This window comes from Pocillopora verrucosa, chromosome 9 (genome assembly GCF_036669915.1).
Source record: "Pocillopora verrucosa isolate sample1 chromosome 9, ASM3666991v2, whole genome shotgun sequence".
Taxonomy (NCBI): Eukaryota; Metazoa; Cnidaria; class Anthozoa; order Scleractinia; family Pocilloporidae; genus Pocillopora; species Pocillopora verrucosa.
Window position 1 is genome coordinate 17181213 of NC_089320.1, and position 17718 is coordinate 17198930.

At 37.4% G+C, this 17718-nt stretch overlaps 2 protein-coding genes across 3 annotated transcripts; one reads left to right on the plus strand and one right to left on the minus strand.

Annotated features, from left to right (window-relative positions):
- Window positions 1-511: 511 nt before the first annotated feature.
- LOC131778244 (uncharacterized) lies at window positions 512-6655 on the plus strand. 2 transcript variants are annotated; one of them, XM_059094641.2, is made up of 12 exons: window positions 512-669; window positions 1005-1053; window positions 1182-1279; window positions 1387-1467; window positions 2129-2243; window positions 2743-2792; window positions 3349-3489; window positions 3706-3852; window positions 4345-4518; window positions 4855-4969; window positions 5707-5855; window positions 6436-6655. In XM_059094641.2, exons 1-12 carry the CDS (start codon window positions 601-603, stop codon window positions 6529-6531), a joined length of 1284 nt encoding a protein of 427 aa, XP_058950624.2. In that variant the 5' UTR covers window positions 512-600; the 3' UTR covers window positions 6532-6655. The 2 variants fall into 2 exon arrangements, with proteins under 2 accessions (XP_058950624.2, XP_066027891.1); XM_066171794.1 differs by having other exon boundaries at window positions 540-652.
- An 83-nt stretch (window positions 6656-6738) lies between these two features.
- LOC131778243 (splicing factor 3A subunit 3) lies at window positions 6739-17614 on the minus strand. The gene is made up of 20 exons (XM_059094640.2): window positions 17424-17614; window positions 16967-17014; window positions 16050-16102; window positions 15833-15938; window positions 15341-15413; window positions 15068-15159; window positions 14835-14917; window positions 12903-12975; window positions 12469-12534; window positions 12135-12203; window positions 11584-11651; window positions 11227-11267; window positions 10867-11000; window positions 10101-10166; window positions 9436-9534; window positions 9256-9335; window positions 8825-8855; window positions 8271-8361; window positions 7658-7713; window positions 6739-7033 (listed from the first exon to the last, which is right to left on the minus strand). The coding sequence occupies exons 1-20, from the start codon at window positions 17517-17519 to the stop codon at window positions 6956-6958; spliced, it is 1503 nt and encodes a 500-aa protein (XP_058950623.1). The 5' UTR covers window positions 17520-17614; the 3' UTR covers window positions 6739-6955.
- Between the last annotated feature and the right edge of the window lie 104 nt (window positions 17615-17718).

Here is a 17718-nt window from a genome sequence, read left to right on the forward strand (position 1 = left end):
TCTGGTTATTTGAGCCTGAAAATGGTTCTCAGCCCCCTAAAAGACCCAGAGTCAGTAATCTCTTTACCCAACCCTGTGCTCTTAATTAAGAAGTTGACCTCAGTTGAAATTCAGGCCATAAAGCTAGCCACATTACAAAAGTGCTGCAAAGTAAGCAGATTAAATAATCAATTTTAGGATTTGACCTTACTATCTAGACTCTTCAAAATGTCCAACATGAATCTGAAGCCCCCATTGCCTTTCATTATCCATTACAATTCAAATGTGCCATGATAATTGGAGCCAAGAGAGCTCTGGGGCATTTGGGGGGAAGCGGAGAGCTGAGAACATTTCGCTTGTTGAAACAACGATATGAATACAATCATTTTGGGGGTGGGGAAAGGAAAGTGAGGGAAGAGGGAGGTAAACCTGAGTTATTTTGCAAAGACGTAATCCATGCATCCCTCGTACTCAGAGCCTACCCCAACTAAGAGAAACGATTGGCTCTGGGGACGAGAATGGCGCGTGAAGTGCAGAGTGTTAAACGAGAAGGAAAAAACCTCGCAAACTTTTCATTTTCACAGCTTACGTTTCTTCTTCAATGCTCAGAACGTTAGAGAGATGAAAACTGTGTTTCGAATATTTTGGCTCTGCTTTCTCTCACAAATACTAGGTAAAATTCATGTAGAGGTAAGCGGTAACGTGTAAGTTCATTTTTGTCCAAACAGCCGCTAACAATTAACACAGGCTAAGCTATATATGCTTTTGATTCAGAGGCCTATCTTTAATCGGAAAACTTCAGCTGGTGAAAGAATGAGATTATTTCATCGTTTTGGAAAGAAGTGAACTCCCAATTTCTGCAAATCGTGAATTTTGCGGTTTGGGTCTTCATTTATTGACATGATCCTTTATTGACATGATCACTGATGATTAACCATCGCCAGTTGCTTGAATTATTCCGTACCAGTAATACGGTTAATTTCCCCACCGAAAAATGTTTCTTATTATAGCAATTTTTTTTTCAGCGTTCGGGTATCTTTCCAGTAAATCCTAAAAGTTTTGGAATCCAATTCTGTAAGTAGCTACAAAACTGATCATGGCCTTACTTGCACAAAACGTCGAGTGACTCTGTTTCGTTTGCAATCCATTTGAAATGAGAGGAGATTTATCGCGATCATGTGATGTATCTTATTTCTCTTCAGACATAACACTTGCCAACGATGCGAAGAAAACGCTCACAATAACCCCGAAAAAACCGAGATGTTGTTGGCAAGTTGACAAAAACGACCTAGATTGTAAGGTTGGAATATTTTTATAAAACCTCTGAGAAAACCGTTTCTTTGATGAGTGATAGGATACAACTTCAAATATCTGTTAACTATTTTTCATTTATTTTTTTTTTATCAGTCCATGGAGCTTATAGGTGGCAATGAAATACAGCTTCCATCACTGAAACGCGAAAATATCTCGTATGTATTTCCAAACAAAGTAAGTTCCTCACTGATGAATGTTTACTTGTTCACTTGTTTTTTCTTATTCACACAGAAGGATCAAAAGTCGATTTTACAAATAATTCAATGTAGAGGTACATCAATCAGGTGTTGTGTGGCTTGGTGATAAGGGACACAAAGCACCGCACAAACACAAAATCATCCATGAACCCTTTAACTCCCACAAGTGACCAAGACAGAATTTCTCCTTACTATACCAATACAATATTAAGCAGGCAAGTGATGAGGATAAAGAAACATATATACTAGAAGATTATTAGTTGATCCAATACCAAATTCTCAGAACTAACATCATAAGAATTATGTGACAGATAGCAAAGAGAATCGCTAATGAGATCTTGGGAATGAAAGGGTCAGGCAAGACTTCACTCAATTTTTTGATATGTTTATTGGTTGAGAGTCTGCCCTAGGTTGACTTGAATTTTGTTGTTTTGATGTAAGTTATTGGCTTGGAATCGACCTCCCAATCAGAGAAAATTAGCTCTTTTAAGCCTTGTTCAGTATTTTAAGTGCCTTTAGAAGCAATGCTTGATAATAAAGTCACTGGAGATGGGAAGGTAACAATAAGCTCTACTGAAATATCTGAAGAAACTGCCCTGTACAATGTGATGAATACTCTTTGCCCTGTCTCACAACAGTACCCAATGGACAGAATTGGAAATTGTGACTTTACCTTCATGGCTGGGGAGAAACAGCTTCGACACAGAGTCAGATTTAATACCACAGAACCAAAGAAAAAATCTTGGTTAGATGGTAAATCTCTTCCTGATTTATTCATATGGTTAGAGTTAAACAGAATTTGAATTATTTGTTACCTAGAATCATGTTGGATAGAGCTCTTGTTTGAGTTTAGGTCTCCAAGGCAAAACTTTATGTTGACATTTTCCTGAAGTTCCTGTGTTAAACTCAGGGTCATATATTTCCCAAAAATTTGGATATCAGCATCAATTTGTAGTCATTGGTTAACACTATTCCACATTTGCCCTTTACCCATCAGTAAGTTGGTTAGTAAATAAAATGAGTTACAGGTCCTCAAATATGTTACAAAATAAGTTACAGTTCCCAACCAGTCACTGAACCATCACAGCAGAACGAATAAATAACATTCAATTAATTGAAAAATAGTTCACCTAAAATAGCAACACTCTAGCTGTATAGTGTTTTCAGACTCGGAAACCTTGTGTTTCAGGCAAAGAGGGAAGTAAATAAGAAGTATCAGATAAGTGAAAGAGAGTGCTTTTTTTCTTTACAGTTATCGGGTTTGGAGGTGACAGTTTCAGAAAATGCCGAGGAGTTGATAGGGTTAGTTTACAAGGATGTCCAGATTTTTCTAGTTGTGAAATATATAGTTTAGAAGCGCGTCCACTGAAAATACGAATCGAAAAATCTACCTATGGTCTCACTTATCTTTCTTCAAAGGTTAATGTAGGTCTAACGAAAAAGATGAAAATAACTCCCATTTACTAAAAATGTATTAATGTGTTTTACGACACACGTGATTAGTACATTTCGATAAAGTATTCCCTTTGTTGGACTGTTCTTTTGTTATGTTTCTTCATTACTTGCTTTCAAGCTCTTTTGAATTTTTCTAAAGCAGTCCTTGTCGATGACCGTCGAAAAAGTTCAAAAAGCGGAAAGTAAATGAACAGGTCTTGTCAATTTCTCTTCCTCCGGTACTATTAAATCCACCGGAATGACCGTACAGTTCTAATGATGGACTTTTTCTTGATGCTTTTTGAGTACGCAATGAGAAGAGGGAGGATTTAGCAGAATCTAGTCACCTTAATAGGAATAAGACCGTCTGAAACCTGCTGATTTAGAGGATAATTCCTAACATCGTGATGATTTTTGTTACCAGGACCCCAGGAAAAATTGTGAGCCTGTGGACTGCGTTGAGAAGTACAATGGATGGAGAAATTTCTTCAAAAACTCGACAGGAAAGTGTGAAGTTATTCATGAGTGCTACACAAAGGGCAAGGAAGGAGAGCTACCTGAAATTGTAAGTGCGTCATTTATGCAGTATTGCAGAGGAAAGGCGCAGTCCTTAAATCGTGCGAAAAACTAAAACTAAAACTAGAAAGCATTGGGAAACTTTTCCATCGCGTCAAGCCCACGACCACTCGCCCGGGTTGTTCAACGCATTTTGGGGAGGATTTAAGGGCGACTTAAAAGAAAGTGTGGCATAATTTGCTTGATATTGTGTACGTTGCAACAGGCATTTGACAAAGACTATAACGACTGCAAAAGTCTGGTAAGCCCTACGCTGACCAAAAAGCAGAAAAAGCAGATCTATGACAACATGGAGAGAAGCAAACTGGCGAAATTGAAGTTTACCTTAGAGGATATCAAAGAAATAAACCCGGTGAGCTGAAAATTTTAATTTTCTCAGAATGTCCAGTATATTTGAACCCCTTTATCTCACAAAGTAATCAGAGCGGTTGTTAAAGAAAAACGGTCAACGAAACAATGTCAACAACCTCGAGTGCAGAAAAACGCAGAGAAGCAAGTCCTGATGATCGGTTTGGTTTATGCATGCATGATTTCTTAAGAGGATGGCGGGATGACACGGATAACCGACTCGCGGTTGGTTGAGAGGCTAGCGCAAAATTTTGGGACCAATCACATAGCGTATTAAAAAAAGAAACCAATGCAGTCTGACCCGCAATCGAAAATTACTCTATCAAGGAGATAATGACTGGATATGGCCCGACTACAGGGCGTAGTCTGATCTTGAAGCCTTCAACCCATGTGTTTCCAAGACACTACTGAGTATTCTGTTTCCGATTTATCCTCCAAACTTAACTTCAAGACACGAGACAATCTATCAAAATGACAGTGTTTGTTTGATTGACAGGTGCCACTCAACTGTCATCACGGCCGGCGCGTTGGTTCGGTTTGTGTTTGCAACGAAGGCTGGAAGACAAAAACTAACAATGTGCCAAAGAAAGACTTGCGGTATATCTACGACTGGTGTAATGTAAAGATCGAGAAATCAAAGAGGGCTTATCAAAGAGCCCTCATGCAAGCTGTATCCTTCACCTTAAAACACTTCATTTCGACGGAATTTCTCACGACATTATTGTAAAAATCATCCAGATGGAGGGGAAATACTAAAAATCTAACATAACATTAGTTCGATACAGCGAAGGCCCGATTCACTTTCACTTAATCTGCGAGTTAGTCGATACAATTTGTCAAATTTAAGGGCCTGATTATTTCAGAGAATTAATCGTTACCTAGAATCAAATTGACTCCAAGATCAATTTTCACAGAAATTAATTGTTAATGCCTGCCTCCGAGACGAGATGAAGTAATCTTATCATCTCTTCACTGAGTAGAACTGGTTTCTTAACTGACCAATCAGGGTTTGGGGGTGATGGGTTTCACCCTTCTGATTGGCTGGCTGCTGATAATATGGAGTTGTTTCATTGCCGGGACTGGAAGTGTAGGGCGCGTGAGTCAAACGTTCAAAACACTTTGTAAGTATTGCAATAGACGCATACTCCTCTAAAAGACAAGGGACTGACATCCTCATAAAGCAATTTTCAATCGGGTGTCCAAAGTAATCCGAAATTGTATTGAGTTTGCTTCACTTCTTTGAACGATTGGCCTTAAAAATTTGAGATAATCTCTCACCTTTCCTATCCCGCGCTCGAGGCAGTTTCCTGAATTCTTCTTCGGGTTTCCATCGGCTCCTTACGCTAATTTTCTTTCTTCTAATTGGTTGTTATGATTACTTTTAGTTTGGTTCCACGACTCGCAATTGAAATGAGATATCTAGGTAGTATTCCTAAGGCGTTATCTTCAAGCTTTAAGAGAAATTTTCAATTGTGTCCAAAGTAATCCAAGATTTCATTGGTTTTGTTCCACTTCGCTCTGATTGTTCTAGGAAACTCGCGCCACTCTCTCAACCAATCAGATGCAATACTTTTTGTCTTCAGTGTCTAGTTCTTATTGCCTCTTTGAAGTATTTTTCCTGTCTTCTGATTGGCCGTTATTACTTTGTTGTAGGCTCTCTAGAGCTCACAGTATCTACGGGACTAAAATTAGCGACACGGGATCTGTTACTTCAGGCTCACTCGAACATCTCGTAACCCACAGTGATCTGGAAATAACTTGTGTCACAGGGCATCTTAGAGGCCCAGTCTCAAAGCTTTACTCTCTGCAGTTGAGCAAACAAATTCCCACTCATCTTAATTATTTTCTTGTTTTTCAGGGATCACTGTCGAAAGATTCTGGCGACGGAATTCTCATGGCTACATACATACATCTTATGAGCCAACCAATGACAACGAGCTTTGTTTAGCAAAGGGACAGATCGTGCAAGATATTGTTAGAGTCGACGACAAGGAGGGGTGGTACGAGGTAAAAAGTGGACAAACTGAAATGTTATCAAGTGCACTTTGCATTTACCTCCACCCAAGAGGTCTAGAAATTCCCATCATAAGCTCCCACACTGCAACAAATCGTTCCATGTCAGATCAGCATAAGCTGATTCAGCCAATGTCAGAAATCTGGAGGCACATTGATAAAGGAAAGAATCCGTCGGTCCAAGCAAGTTAGAAGCTTAAATTACCTTCCCAAAGTTACATTTTGATACTGGCATCCTATTACACGCGATCAATGCCTATTCTCGTCTTTCTTTTTTCATCGCCCACTAAGGAAAGATGCAAGCAAGCGGTAGAGAATTGCAAAGTTTTGTACGACAATTTTTTCTCTCGCTGACCTATTTTTTTTTCCAGCTTCATTAACATCAAGAAAGAGTAGTTGTAAACGTGTGTTCGTGTCCAGAAGGCATGGAATTTCATTTTGAAAGAAAGAAGACCAGAATGTTGGTGACTCGAGGAATGTCATCCAAAATTTTGCATAACTAGGGCGCGCAAAACCCTTCTTTAACAGCACCATCAATAATTCTTTTACACAAACTATCTTAATTTCTTCGTAGGGCACGTGTGACGGAGTGAGGGGACTTTTCCACCAAGACTATGTCATAATCAAGACGAGTGAATCCAAGAAGACCTCGAATTCGGCGCAAGATTAAAAGCATTTTCAGTAACGCTAAATAAGTAACTTTTTCTGAGATTCTAAACAAGTTTGAATAAATGTTTTGACCTTCGAGAGGGCGGCGCGAGTTTTCGAGAACATCGAAATGTTAAACCAAGGCAATCTCGTTTTACTTTGTAACACTGACTTAAAAGGTCTTGTGAGTGTTGTTTCAGACACAGTTTATGTAATCAGCACTTAAATGTAAGAATTGAAACTCTTTTTATCTTGCATCAGACCACGCAAAAGTGTTACATTTCACAGTCGTAATTTGTAAGTTACTTGACACATAAGATGAATTTCCATGAAATAAAGGTGTTTATCGCTATGCACACCAAACAACTAAGAGAATGACACTGCTTCGTTACGTTAAAAAATACAAATTTGGAGAATAGGAGAAATAAACGAGGACTGTGACATCTTCACAACAATCCTTGACGACTCAGATCTTCAAACGTCCGTTTGTTTACAACATTTCCGAGAGAATCTTCGTATTCTTCCTACAAACAGAATCAAAGTAAGGTGATTAAGACCTTGCAATCGCTCGTTATCACCAGTCCCCTTCGCTGTTGCTCTTTGAGATGTCACGGGCTAAGCGTTCCATAACATCTCAAAGGAAAGGTGGAAAGGAGACTATGTCATCACTCGATCATCTTCAAATAATCAAAAGTTACTTCATCGATACTTCACTCCGCCACAAAATTAAATACTCGCCACAAATAATATCTTCGAATGGGAACCACGAAGACTAGGTGAATTTAGTGGAGGCTTTCGGAAAACTTTCCAAGAGAAATAAGGTGAAAATTTCTTTTCTGACCAATGAATAAATAACTTCTCAAGTTCAATAATCACACAGATCACCCGGCGGAATCGGTCATGAAATACACGCCTAAACACTAGTTAGCATAAGGAGTCGTCGTATGACGCTTCAGAGTTCCTTTGCCACTGTGTGTGTCTTAGAAATAAAAATACCACAACTAAAAAAGACCATATGTAGGCATGTTATCAATACCAATTTCACGGAATCAAAACAGTGGTTGCATCTACCAAGAAAGGAGTTACCGTAACTAAACAACGGTACAGACAGGAAAGTAAGCAAAACTCGAAACTTTGGATGGATTTACCTCTTGATCAGGAAGCCAGCGTTCTTTGGCCTTCACAGCCTTCAACTTATGCCATACTGTGATAAAAAAAATAATAATAAATAAACGGTAATGAAAAAGAAACAATAATTAGTTGCGTTTACAGAAAAAGTAAGGGAAGAACATGTGGCACTTTTGGACAACTACAGCTTAGTGTTAATGAACAGTTCAGGCATTTGTGGTATAAGTAAGAAGAGCATGTGTCTTTCATAGTGATTCTTATCTCCAAGTTGACAAGCTAGAGAGCTGCGCCTTAGAGCTTCCGACAGTAAGTCCCATGAAGTTTATGTTTCACCATTACTAAAGCCCACAATATTAAAGGTCTGGTACGTTTTACTGTACTACGTTTGAGTGTACAGATAACAAAATACACTCTGCTGGATGCGGACGCTCACACTCTATGCCTCAATGTCTCGCTAGCATTTTTGCATTCCTGTATAAATGTTCCCCCATTCCCCACTCACTCCCGAGCACCACTCATAAACACGGTTTAAACGATGTAAACTGCGATGGACTCATCGCAACAAGCGTTCATGAGCACCCTACAAATAATTATGAATTATCATTAAAAACGACAGAAGAAATCGATCATTACATGCAACAGCATCTTCTATCAAAGTGACGTTGGCAAAATGCGCTGTATTTGGGATTCCAAGACATCTCATGCCGTGTGCGTGACGCCATTCCTATGTAATAAACAACAAATTTAAAATTATAAAACGCTATAGAGTCTTCAAGCTGGGCTCAATTTTCAAATTAGTGTCGAAAGTATAAATCATGGATTGTAATTATTTTTCCCCATCGTCTCTCTAATTGGTCGAGAAAACTCGCGCCATAATCTATAACAATAACATGTAAAACCAATCGTAATTTGATCACTCGCCTTTTCCCGTCGCGCGCTTCACGCGGGTTACTTATTTTCACTTTGAAATCTCATTGGCTTGACGTGACGTTGCCATCGTGTTCTGATAGGCCGTTGTGATTCATTTGGTTTTGGTTTTTAACGATAAATGCGCCTTAACCTTTCTTGCGACTTAACTTGGCGCGAACGTTGACATTACATAAAAAAATAAGAAATACCGCAAGACCGTCATAGAGCTCTAGTGCAAATATAAAGCTTGCAGTAACGCTAAAAGAGATTCATCATACCGCGAAATGCCTCTGGAACGCCTTTGGACCCCTGTAACGAACAAATATCATCATTAGCTACCTTAAAAATGCAACATCTATAACGACGAAATCCTAAATTCTAACTAAGCGAAAGACAAAAATTCTTATTCCAATATTGGTAAGTGACGCATGAGAAAGATATAGTAAACATGGGATAACTGCCGACAAACTTTGTTTTCACTCGAACAACTTGTGCACTCTTTAAGAAAAAAAGTTCAGCGGAAAACTCCTCTACGCATAAAATCAAAAATCAAAAATCAAAAATCAAAAATCAAAAATCAAAAATCAAAAATCAAAAATCAAAAATCAAAAATCAAAAATCAAAAATCAAAAATCAAAAATCAAAAATCAAAAATCAAAAATCAAAAATCAACGTCCACTGATTTTCAAATATTGTACGTTGCTCAAACCTGTAAGTGAAGTTGCCACATATCTCACAGCTGTAGCTTATATTCAGCCCGTGCAACTTATACAGCCAATATGGAATAGGCTAGAAAATAAAAACATTGAAAACACCACCGTCAGTACATCCATAGAGTAGTCTAGAGTTTAGCATCATGCATGAGCAAGATGTAAGGCAAAGGAGGTACCTTTCCATCCCATCCAAGAGGTAAATTTTTAGGATTATAAAGGACGGTTTCCTCATCATCAGAATCTGACTCGTGGCCCTCTTCATGCTCTTCTTCTTCCTGTTGAAAAACATTTAAGATGCTGTAAATTTGCGAAGAAATTTTATACTGAGCAGAATGTAATCTGGGTTGTGCTTGTTTTACTTCACTGTGCTCTGTTATTGGTCTACAAACGCCCTGTCAACCAATCAGATTCGAATAAATCATGACTTCGTGATCCACGTTTTAGTTCGAACATGCAAGGATAATCTTGGCCATTTCTAGCCGTGGTCATGACTAATTTGGACTGGCTTTCAGATCAGATGTAAAACGAAAACCAATGGTGACTTAATCACCCACGTTTTCTCGCGCTTCAATAGGCTCCCTTTTTTCTCTTCGAGTTCTCATTGGCTACTGGCTAGATTCTCCTTTTTCTTTTTGGTGAAGGTGTGACGACTTCGGTTTAGGTTTTTACGACACTCGGACCGAAAATCGCCAAACATTTTATTTATAAAGATGGCTTAATAAAGTTAAAACACAAATAAGAATGGTGTTATTTATTTTTTGGTTTTGTAGAAGAAGGACCCTAAATGGCAAGATTTTACTCGCATATAATGCAAAATCTATTTTTTAGCGCAAACATTTACCTCCAATTCATCGGACGTGCGTGCTTGCTTTCGCTCAACATTCTCCCTTGTGGCTTGTCTCTGTTCCTGTCATGAAAAATCGCAAGACATATCAATTATGCTAGCTTATGTATTAATATTTTAGCCATAGCATGAGGGTTTTATGCCAAAGCATTCAAAACCGAGCATAACTTTTTTAATCCTCAATTTGCATAAACCACCTTCTGTACCATTGGCCTGAGGCGTAGTGTTACTGAAACGGGTATATTATAGTGAAAAACCATGAGGCTGAAGTCGAAACTACTCTTTGTGTTGAAAATATGCCGGGCAAATAGGACTTGTGTTGACTTCATAGGCAGAAAACTTCATTTTTACAACCGGTAGACTTTAAGGAAAATCTGACGGAGTTACTTGTAAGTAAAAGGTACTACACTCGAGCCCAGTGACCCATCAAGCTGGAGCTCATCCCGGTTTCTGTGCCATGAAGCTCCTACGAGTATTTCTACCCCTCCCCCACCCCCCCCCCCCCATAGGATGGTAGTCCATTGCAAGGTCACCCCCAGCATTTCATCGGGATTCCTTGACAATTCACCGGTATCCATTTATACTCCTGGGTGGAGACAGGCACGGCATTTCCCACTAGTAGTTACCTGTTATGAGTTAAAAACCAATCCACAAGAGGGCATACTCCAATAAACTTTATATACTGTTGTAGGTCGCATGGCCTCTAAAATGTAACCCCGTAATAATCTATATGTATTCAATAAACGATAATTGTCACACTCACTCCAAGAAGCTCTGTTAAGTGGTAAACCTGAGCCTCAACAGCTGCGATGTCTTTTTGTTTCTGTGCATTATCACGTCCTTTGCCAGCTCTTGATTTCGCAAAAAATGATGGATCCAGTTGATCTAGTGGTACTCCTGATTAAAAAACAATAATAAACGCGTGTTGAGTCCATTTCAGATATAAAGCTGAGTTTAGCTTGCTATTGCAGAACAAGAGGGTTGGTTGTTTTACCACATCTACTGTATATGCTGTCAGGAATACTGCAGCATACTTACATTAAAGTTACTACTAGAAAATGAATCTTCACAAAAGACAGCTACCAGTAAATGTATGTAAAGCAGCTCTTAGAGAAATCTCTACCTTTTGTGCTAAACAGTCTTTGTGCTCTATCCTCGAGTGTCCTGTAACAAATTGAAAACAAATTAATAATACTAATAATAATAATGATAATAATAATAATAATAAACAAATGAATTGTTTAAATTTAGACTACATGTACATCGCAAGGAGCCAAACAGAATTCAAATTGTAATATTGCACAAGTAACCAAACTCTAGCCCAAGACAATGAAGGTAACCAGGCACAAGTCTTGTATATTACTAGTCAATTGGGTAAAAAGAGTTTACTAGACCAATGGCACAGAGAAAGAAAGCTGGACTACTTTTCCCTGCTAATGACATCAAGTATAACATCGTGTGACCAGTTAGCAATACTCACCCTCCACATTTCAAGCCTAAAGCTTGCAAAGCTTGTTTCAGTCGATCCAGTCCCAAGGAAGCCAGTTCCTTTTTGAATTGATATAAATACATTTTGATAAGTAACAGTAACTTACAGTTATTAGACTTTCTACCACACTATTGACAGTCTGGTGATTCCCCAAACTTCCTACATGTAAAATTCTTTACACTTTGTTGGACCTGTTCAGCGACACTTGCCAAGGCCACTGTTCACTCCCCCTTGCTCTGACATTCGGAATGCATTTCTGAATGTCAAAATGCATTTCTGAAAGAAGAGATGGATTTGAGGTCCATCAGAAACTGAACATACTCTCACTGTACCCTGGTCAAAAAAAGATTTAAAATGGCCTATGTGGCTCACTGTAGAGTCTCAGTGGCTCGATGATAGTCAGTGGGAGCATTAAATTCAATGGTTAGAGGTTCAATTCCTCTAGGGAACTCAGAGTAATTTCTTATTCCCACACTTGAGACATTTTTCCTTTAAGAGTTATGACTCCGTTTTGTTTTCAACTTTGATAACCATATATGTACCTCTGGAGATGAAAAGGCAGACAAGTCAAGATGGGCCCCAGAATGAGCTAAGGCACTGCTTGCATCTTTCTGTAAATGATAAAAAACAAAACTCACTGTTTGTAATAATCACATGGTTGTATATCAGTGCAATCCAAATGAACAGTATGTTGTAAAATATCTGATGAGGAAATCACAAATAAGAATTTGAAATTGAATCAGTTTTGGCCAAATGATGAGAGTTGAATGGAGTGAGTTGTTGGATAAGAGAAGCCTTGCTCACAAATTGTATATGTTCCATGAATCCCACTCATAGAAATATTAAAATTGTATAACATGGGTGCTTTATTCTTACCATCCATCCTGGAAAGTTTCCTTTTGACCATTGTTCTTCAAATGCTGACATAACTTTCTCCAGTTCCTAGAGAAGATCAAAATGTGAATTACCAGACAAATTGAAGGATTGCAAAAAGACTGTGTTAGTATTCAGGCAGCCAAGCAAGAAACTTTGGCCAAACCTCCCCTTCCTCCCCCCCTCAAAAAAAAAACTAAAACAAGGTGGGGGAAGGAGAAGGGGAAAGGCCCACAACACATTTTCATGCAGAAGATATTACAAGCACAGCATTGCAATTGGCTAGGTTTAATATTCAGTCTCTCAAATAATTTCATTGGGATTGTACTCGGTTAAATCACATCTAGGACTTCTTTTTAACAAATTTTAACTTATAAAGACATAAGTTTGCAATTATTATTAATTAACCTATACAAAAAGACTGACTAAGAACCTACCCCTTCCAGGTCATATAGAGGTAAAACCCTATGTGTATAATCATACAGATAGTCCAGGAGAGCTTCAATATACCTAAGAGACCAAACATCATATACCTAAGTTAAAATCACAAAATAACTTCCAGAAATGTACAGAAGGTGTCTTAATGGAACCACCTCTATAACTGTTATCAGTGTCATTTGCATCACCAGCAATTATTTTCATAGATCATTCACATGTATACTTGTGATAGAAGCAAACCCAAAAACTTAAATAAAATTCTTATGAGGAAGATTTTCATAGGTTGGGAAGTGGTTCCTGTGATTCTTCAGCCATACACTTTGAATAACAAAGTTTTCTTGAATATGTCAGTGGTTGAACAAAACACTAAAACAAAGGAATATCCTCTGGAAGGTGATCGAACTTGACACTATTTGTTTTCTACCCGCCTTGCTCCTCACAATACTTCATTGGATCTGAACCCATCGATATGTCCTTAATATAAAGTGGATATGGTTTGAAATTGATTCTCTTGTCTTCTCACTATGCAATTAATGAGGTATTCAGTCGCTGGCAGTTCAACTGGCCAAAGCCAACTCGCCGACGTGTGAAATCGAGTAGAGACGTCCGCAAGTTGGTCTTCAATCCAGTACAACTTATTAGAAGATAGACCTATAGAAAAGTAAATGATATTTTGTGAAGAAACAATTTTGTTTTTAGGAATTTCAAGGCGAACAAAGCAAGGTGAATATCGCCAATGACCAAAAAAGCTTTAGGCGCGAACAAGTTATTGTGTGACAACCATAACAACCAGGCAGAACAACATGTTTTTTTAACTTTAAAGAATGATTTATTTATGATCCAGAACATTTGATTTACGATAAGATTTGATATATTATAAAGATCAAGTGAACATGTGAAAGCTATGCATATCATGCAATTATTCTGAAGGTCCATTTAATCTTGACATTAATTCCAATAATTGAGCAGCTGTCTTTTCACCATTCTCATATTTCACACAACAACTCATTCACATCTAAAGCTTTTTTGGTCATTGGTGATGTTCACCTTGCTTTATTCACCTGGAGATCCTTATAAACTTTGTTGGAAATAAAAAGTTTTTTTTTGTCTAGAAAGCCAAGTTTTTTTTAAAAAAACTGACCGATTGACATGATGAGTCTCCACAGTGTTGTTGTCACACAACAACTTGTTCGCGTCTGAAGCTTTTATATTCATTGGCAATGTTTACTTTGCTTTATTCGCCATGAGATCCTTATAAACTTTGTTGAAAGAAAACAAAATTGTTTTTTTCACTAAATATCTTTTACTTTTCTATATGTCTACCTTCTAATAAGTTGTACTGGATTGAAGACCAACTCGCCAACATCTCTACTCGATTTTACATGTCGGCAAGTTGACATTGGCGAGTTGAACCATTGGCGACTTGACCATCATTAATGATAATTGTCTTTGTTTCTAAAGGCTACACTTTTCAGTCTTATTAACAGTCAGTATGGGGTGTAAATGAAAAAGAAATCAAGAAAGTCAAACATTTAAGGTTATCATAATCCTAACAGGCTAGGGCTAATCAGTTGGCTCTATTTAACCCTTCACAGCCTAACATCAGAATGCATATTCTCCATACTGCTCTCTAAACATTTCCTAAGGAGCTGACAAGGAGAATTTGTTTAATAATAAAAAGCTTCTTTGGTTGATAATCATTTACTTTATTCTCATGACCTTAATATATGATTCTAGGGCAATATTGTAAGGAGAAATTAGATGCTAGTCACTTGTGAGAGTCAAAGGCTTAAAACTCAACAAAGAAGTTTAACTTAGACCACTAAAAAACCAAATCTAAGTGGAGAGAGGATCTCCAAACATCAAATCCACAATGTGTAAACATTCTTAGAACCAGATTCATACATCAAAGATTCAAATGATCAACATACCTTCTATACTCTGGGTTTTTCTTTTCTTTTGCAATATCAAAAAGTCTGTCAAATGTTTCTAGGTAGGTTAGGTAATCGATGCGCTGTAGAATGCCAAAGAGTAGCATTAAAATGTCTTTAACAGATGTGGACAAAACATAAGTGTGCAAAAAAGACTCTTGATGCAAAATGCATATTCAAGATGTATACAGTGGTAACTGACTCTATGCTCTCTAATTGAATCACAAGCCCACCTCTACTCCTCTCAAGTTTAGAAACTTGTCATACAGTTCATGCAGGTCCAAGTATTTTCCATATCCTTCTTCATCTGTAAACTCTACAACATCTGGATAGAGAAAAATAGTAATTTAAAGAACCAAAATAAGCATGATAATAAAACAGATTTGACCATAGCTGATCACTGCTGTTAAAAACATGTAATTTAAAACCTATCTTACAATTTAGATTACTTTATTAAATTCTAAATTAGCAGAACACAAGTCACATTCATCATTAGTAACACTCACTTTGCATTTCATCTGTTGGATTATCACGTGCCTCCTTGAGCTTTATAAATTCCATCTGCATTGGTTCTGCAACCTGGAGAAAAAAATATGACAATTGACAGAGAAATGTTGCAGTTACCATAATTGAACTGCAGTTGAAATAAAAAAAATACTTGAAATTGCAGACTAAGATACTGCTAATGTACTCCTGAAAAAAAATCATCTCTAACACATTGTCTGTTTCTCAAGTGTTAGAGAAGAAACATTATTTGAATGAATTGAACCTGCTGTGTCCAGTTTAAGTATTTTGACGCTCGGATCTTTCTTCACTTCTTTGATTTGAAAACAGTAGAATTTATTGACATGTAGTTTTTCAAAAAGGAATTACATGTAAGCAGCAGCAGTACTCATGATTGCACTCTCTTGACAGAAATTAATGTGGTCCCAAAGGAATCTCTGGTTTCAAGAATTGACTCTACACATGCACATCAGGTAAACTTTATTGAAGTTTACCTCATTTGGGAATTTTCTGTGATATTCCTTTAGACTCCTGAGACGGGCATAAAACTCTGCAAACTCATTAGGTCCAGACAAAGCTGAAACTTCTTCTTTGCGTAAACTACAAATCAAAGGTGTCTCAAGTTTAATGTAAACATAATAAGTATTTCCTGGACAAAATTACAATATCACAGATTTGAAACAATGTCACTCTGCACTGGAATTAACTCACCCATCCTTATCCTCATAAAGGCTTGAAAGTGTCTCTGCATTTAAAGCTGATCGCTTTATACATGAAAAAAAAAAGGGAATCAATATAAGGGAGGGCATTTAAAAAAGTGAAGAAATTATCCTTATAGGCAAGCTGCAAAGTTGTAAAACAGATTCATGAGAATATTGGACATAATTACAATCACAATCACAATCCAAATTATCATCTGAAAACATACAACTACCCCTGTATCTACCGCGAAGAAGGCTGGACAATCCTATTGCAAGATACAATATCAAATGCACTTGATGTTTTCAAACTGCGCTATGCTAACTTGTCCCACACATTGAGATTTTGGAATAGATTTTTTCCTCTCTTTGATCATAAAAGTCAAATATATTCATGTATCATGTTATAAGCTAGTTTTGTAAAGCTTAGCTGCTAAATAACAATAATAATTATTAACTGGATGAATGAGTTATCCAACCATTGAACCAGAGAAGACATACAAGTGAAAATCAAGGTAAATGTCAAACAACAACAAAAATTTTAGTTAAAAAAAACTGTTAAAAAATAAAAATTAAGTACTTTGTTCTTATAAAAGGCATGATCTACATGTAAATATGCAAAATGAAACAAAACCCTCAAACCAGAATTTTGAGAAAAGACGAGCTTGGCAATTTGTGCTATTTTTGAAAATCTGTGTTGTTAAAAAAGTACATTAAAGCGCTGACCTAACACCCTAAGATGCTGACGCAAAACAAATGCCGACCTGGGAAAAATTTGTTACCTATCTCAAATGTGACTAATTAATATTCCTAGAAAAATGGGACCAGAGAAGCAATTCAGGAAAATTGAACAACAGATAATCGAGATTTGACAACTAAGCTATGATCCAACAAGTTCAGCTGTTACACTGTAGAAAAACTCTCATTTACCTCCAATAAAATCTTCACTTGATGATCAGAATTAATCTGTTCTTTTCCCTGCAAAGATAAAAAAGTTATATATTTTTAGGGTGTACAAGCGTGTTAGAATCGTTTTGTTTTGTTTTGAAACATTTTCCTCTCAGGATACCCGCAAAACACAAACCCTAGGATTAATGCTGGCAGTTCACCGTAATTCCTTATTTGTATCTCTGAGGGGAACAAATCAATTCAGAATCAATTACAAGCTCTGCAGGGCAACTAGATGTAGTGTTCCAAACATCGTATAGGATAGCACAGAAGCACTGTGAGGCTAAGTTAAATAACTTTACTCAGGGCTATTCCTTGAGTTACCAATCATTTCCCCTACAAAACTTATAATCCTTGCATAGTAAAGAGAAATTGTTTTCAACCGTAAGCAAATCAAAGCACGGTTATGGTAAACAAGTAATCGTAGGCGACTTTTTACCAATTGTTTCTTGTGCAAAACTTCATCTGCCATGGCATTTTCCAATCTTTCCCTTTCCTCGTGAAGTCTCCTTTGCTGCTCTAAGAGATTCTCCATAATTTTCTACTTAGATGTCACGTTTGACGAAATCAAACCTTCATAACTCCTGACAGAGCCTCCACATGTAGACAACTAACAAAATGGCGTCAATGATCACGAGCCGACAGAAAGAACTTTCAGCGGTATCACAGAAAACCACGTGTCTGAAATTCCTTACTGTGATTGGTTTGTTAAGGACCGAATTTTAAGTCTTACG

Bases quoted from the DNA above. Each gene is read 5' to 3' on its own strand.
- LOC131778244 (XM_059094641.2), top strand. From the start codon at position 601: ATGAAAACTGTGTTTCGAATATTTTGGCTCTGCTTTCTCTCACAAATA. The intron at 2,793-3,348 runs GTTAGTTTACAA...TTTTGTTACCAG, and splicing joins AATGCCGAGGAGTTGATAGG to GACCCCAGGAAAAATTGTGA. The intron at 4,519-4,854 runs GTATCCTTCACC...CTGACCAATCAG, and splicing joins AAAGAGCCCTCATGCAAGCT to GGTTTGGGGGTGATGGGTTT.
- LOC131778243 (XM_059094640.2), bottom strand. From the start codon at position 17,519: ATGGAGAATCTCTTAGAGCAGCAAAGGAGACTTCACGAGGAAAGGGAA. The intron at 17,015-17,423 runs GTAAAAAGTCGC...TTATCTTTGCAG, and splicing joins TTTTGCACAAGAAACAATTG to GGAAAAGAACAGATTAATTC. The intron at 15,939-16,049 runs GTGAGTTAATTC...TTTGATTTGTAG, and splicing joins CTTTATGAGGATAAGGATGG to TTTACGCAAAGAAGAAGTTT.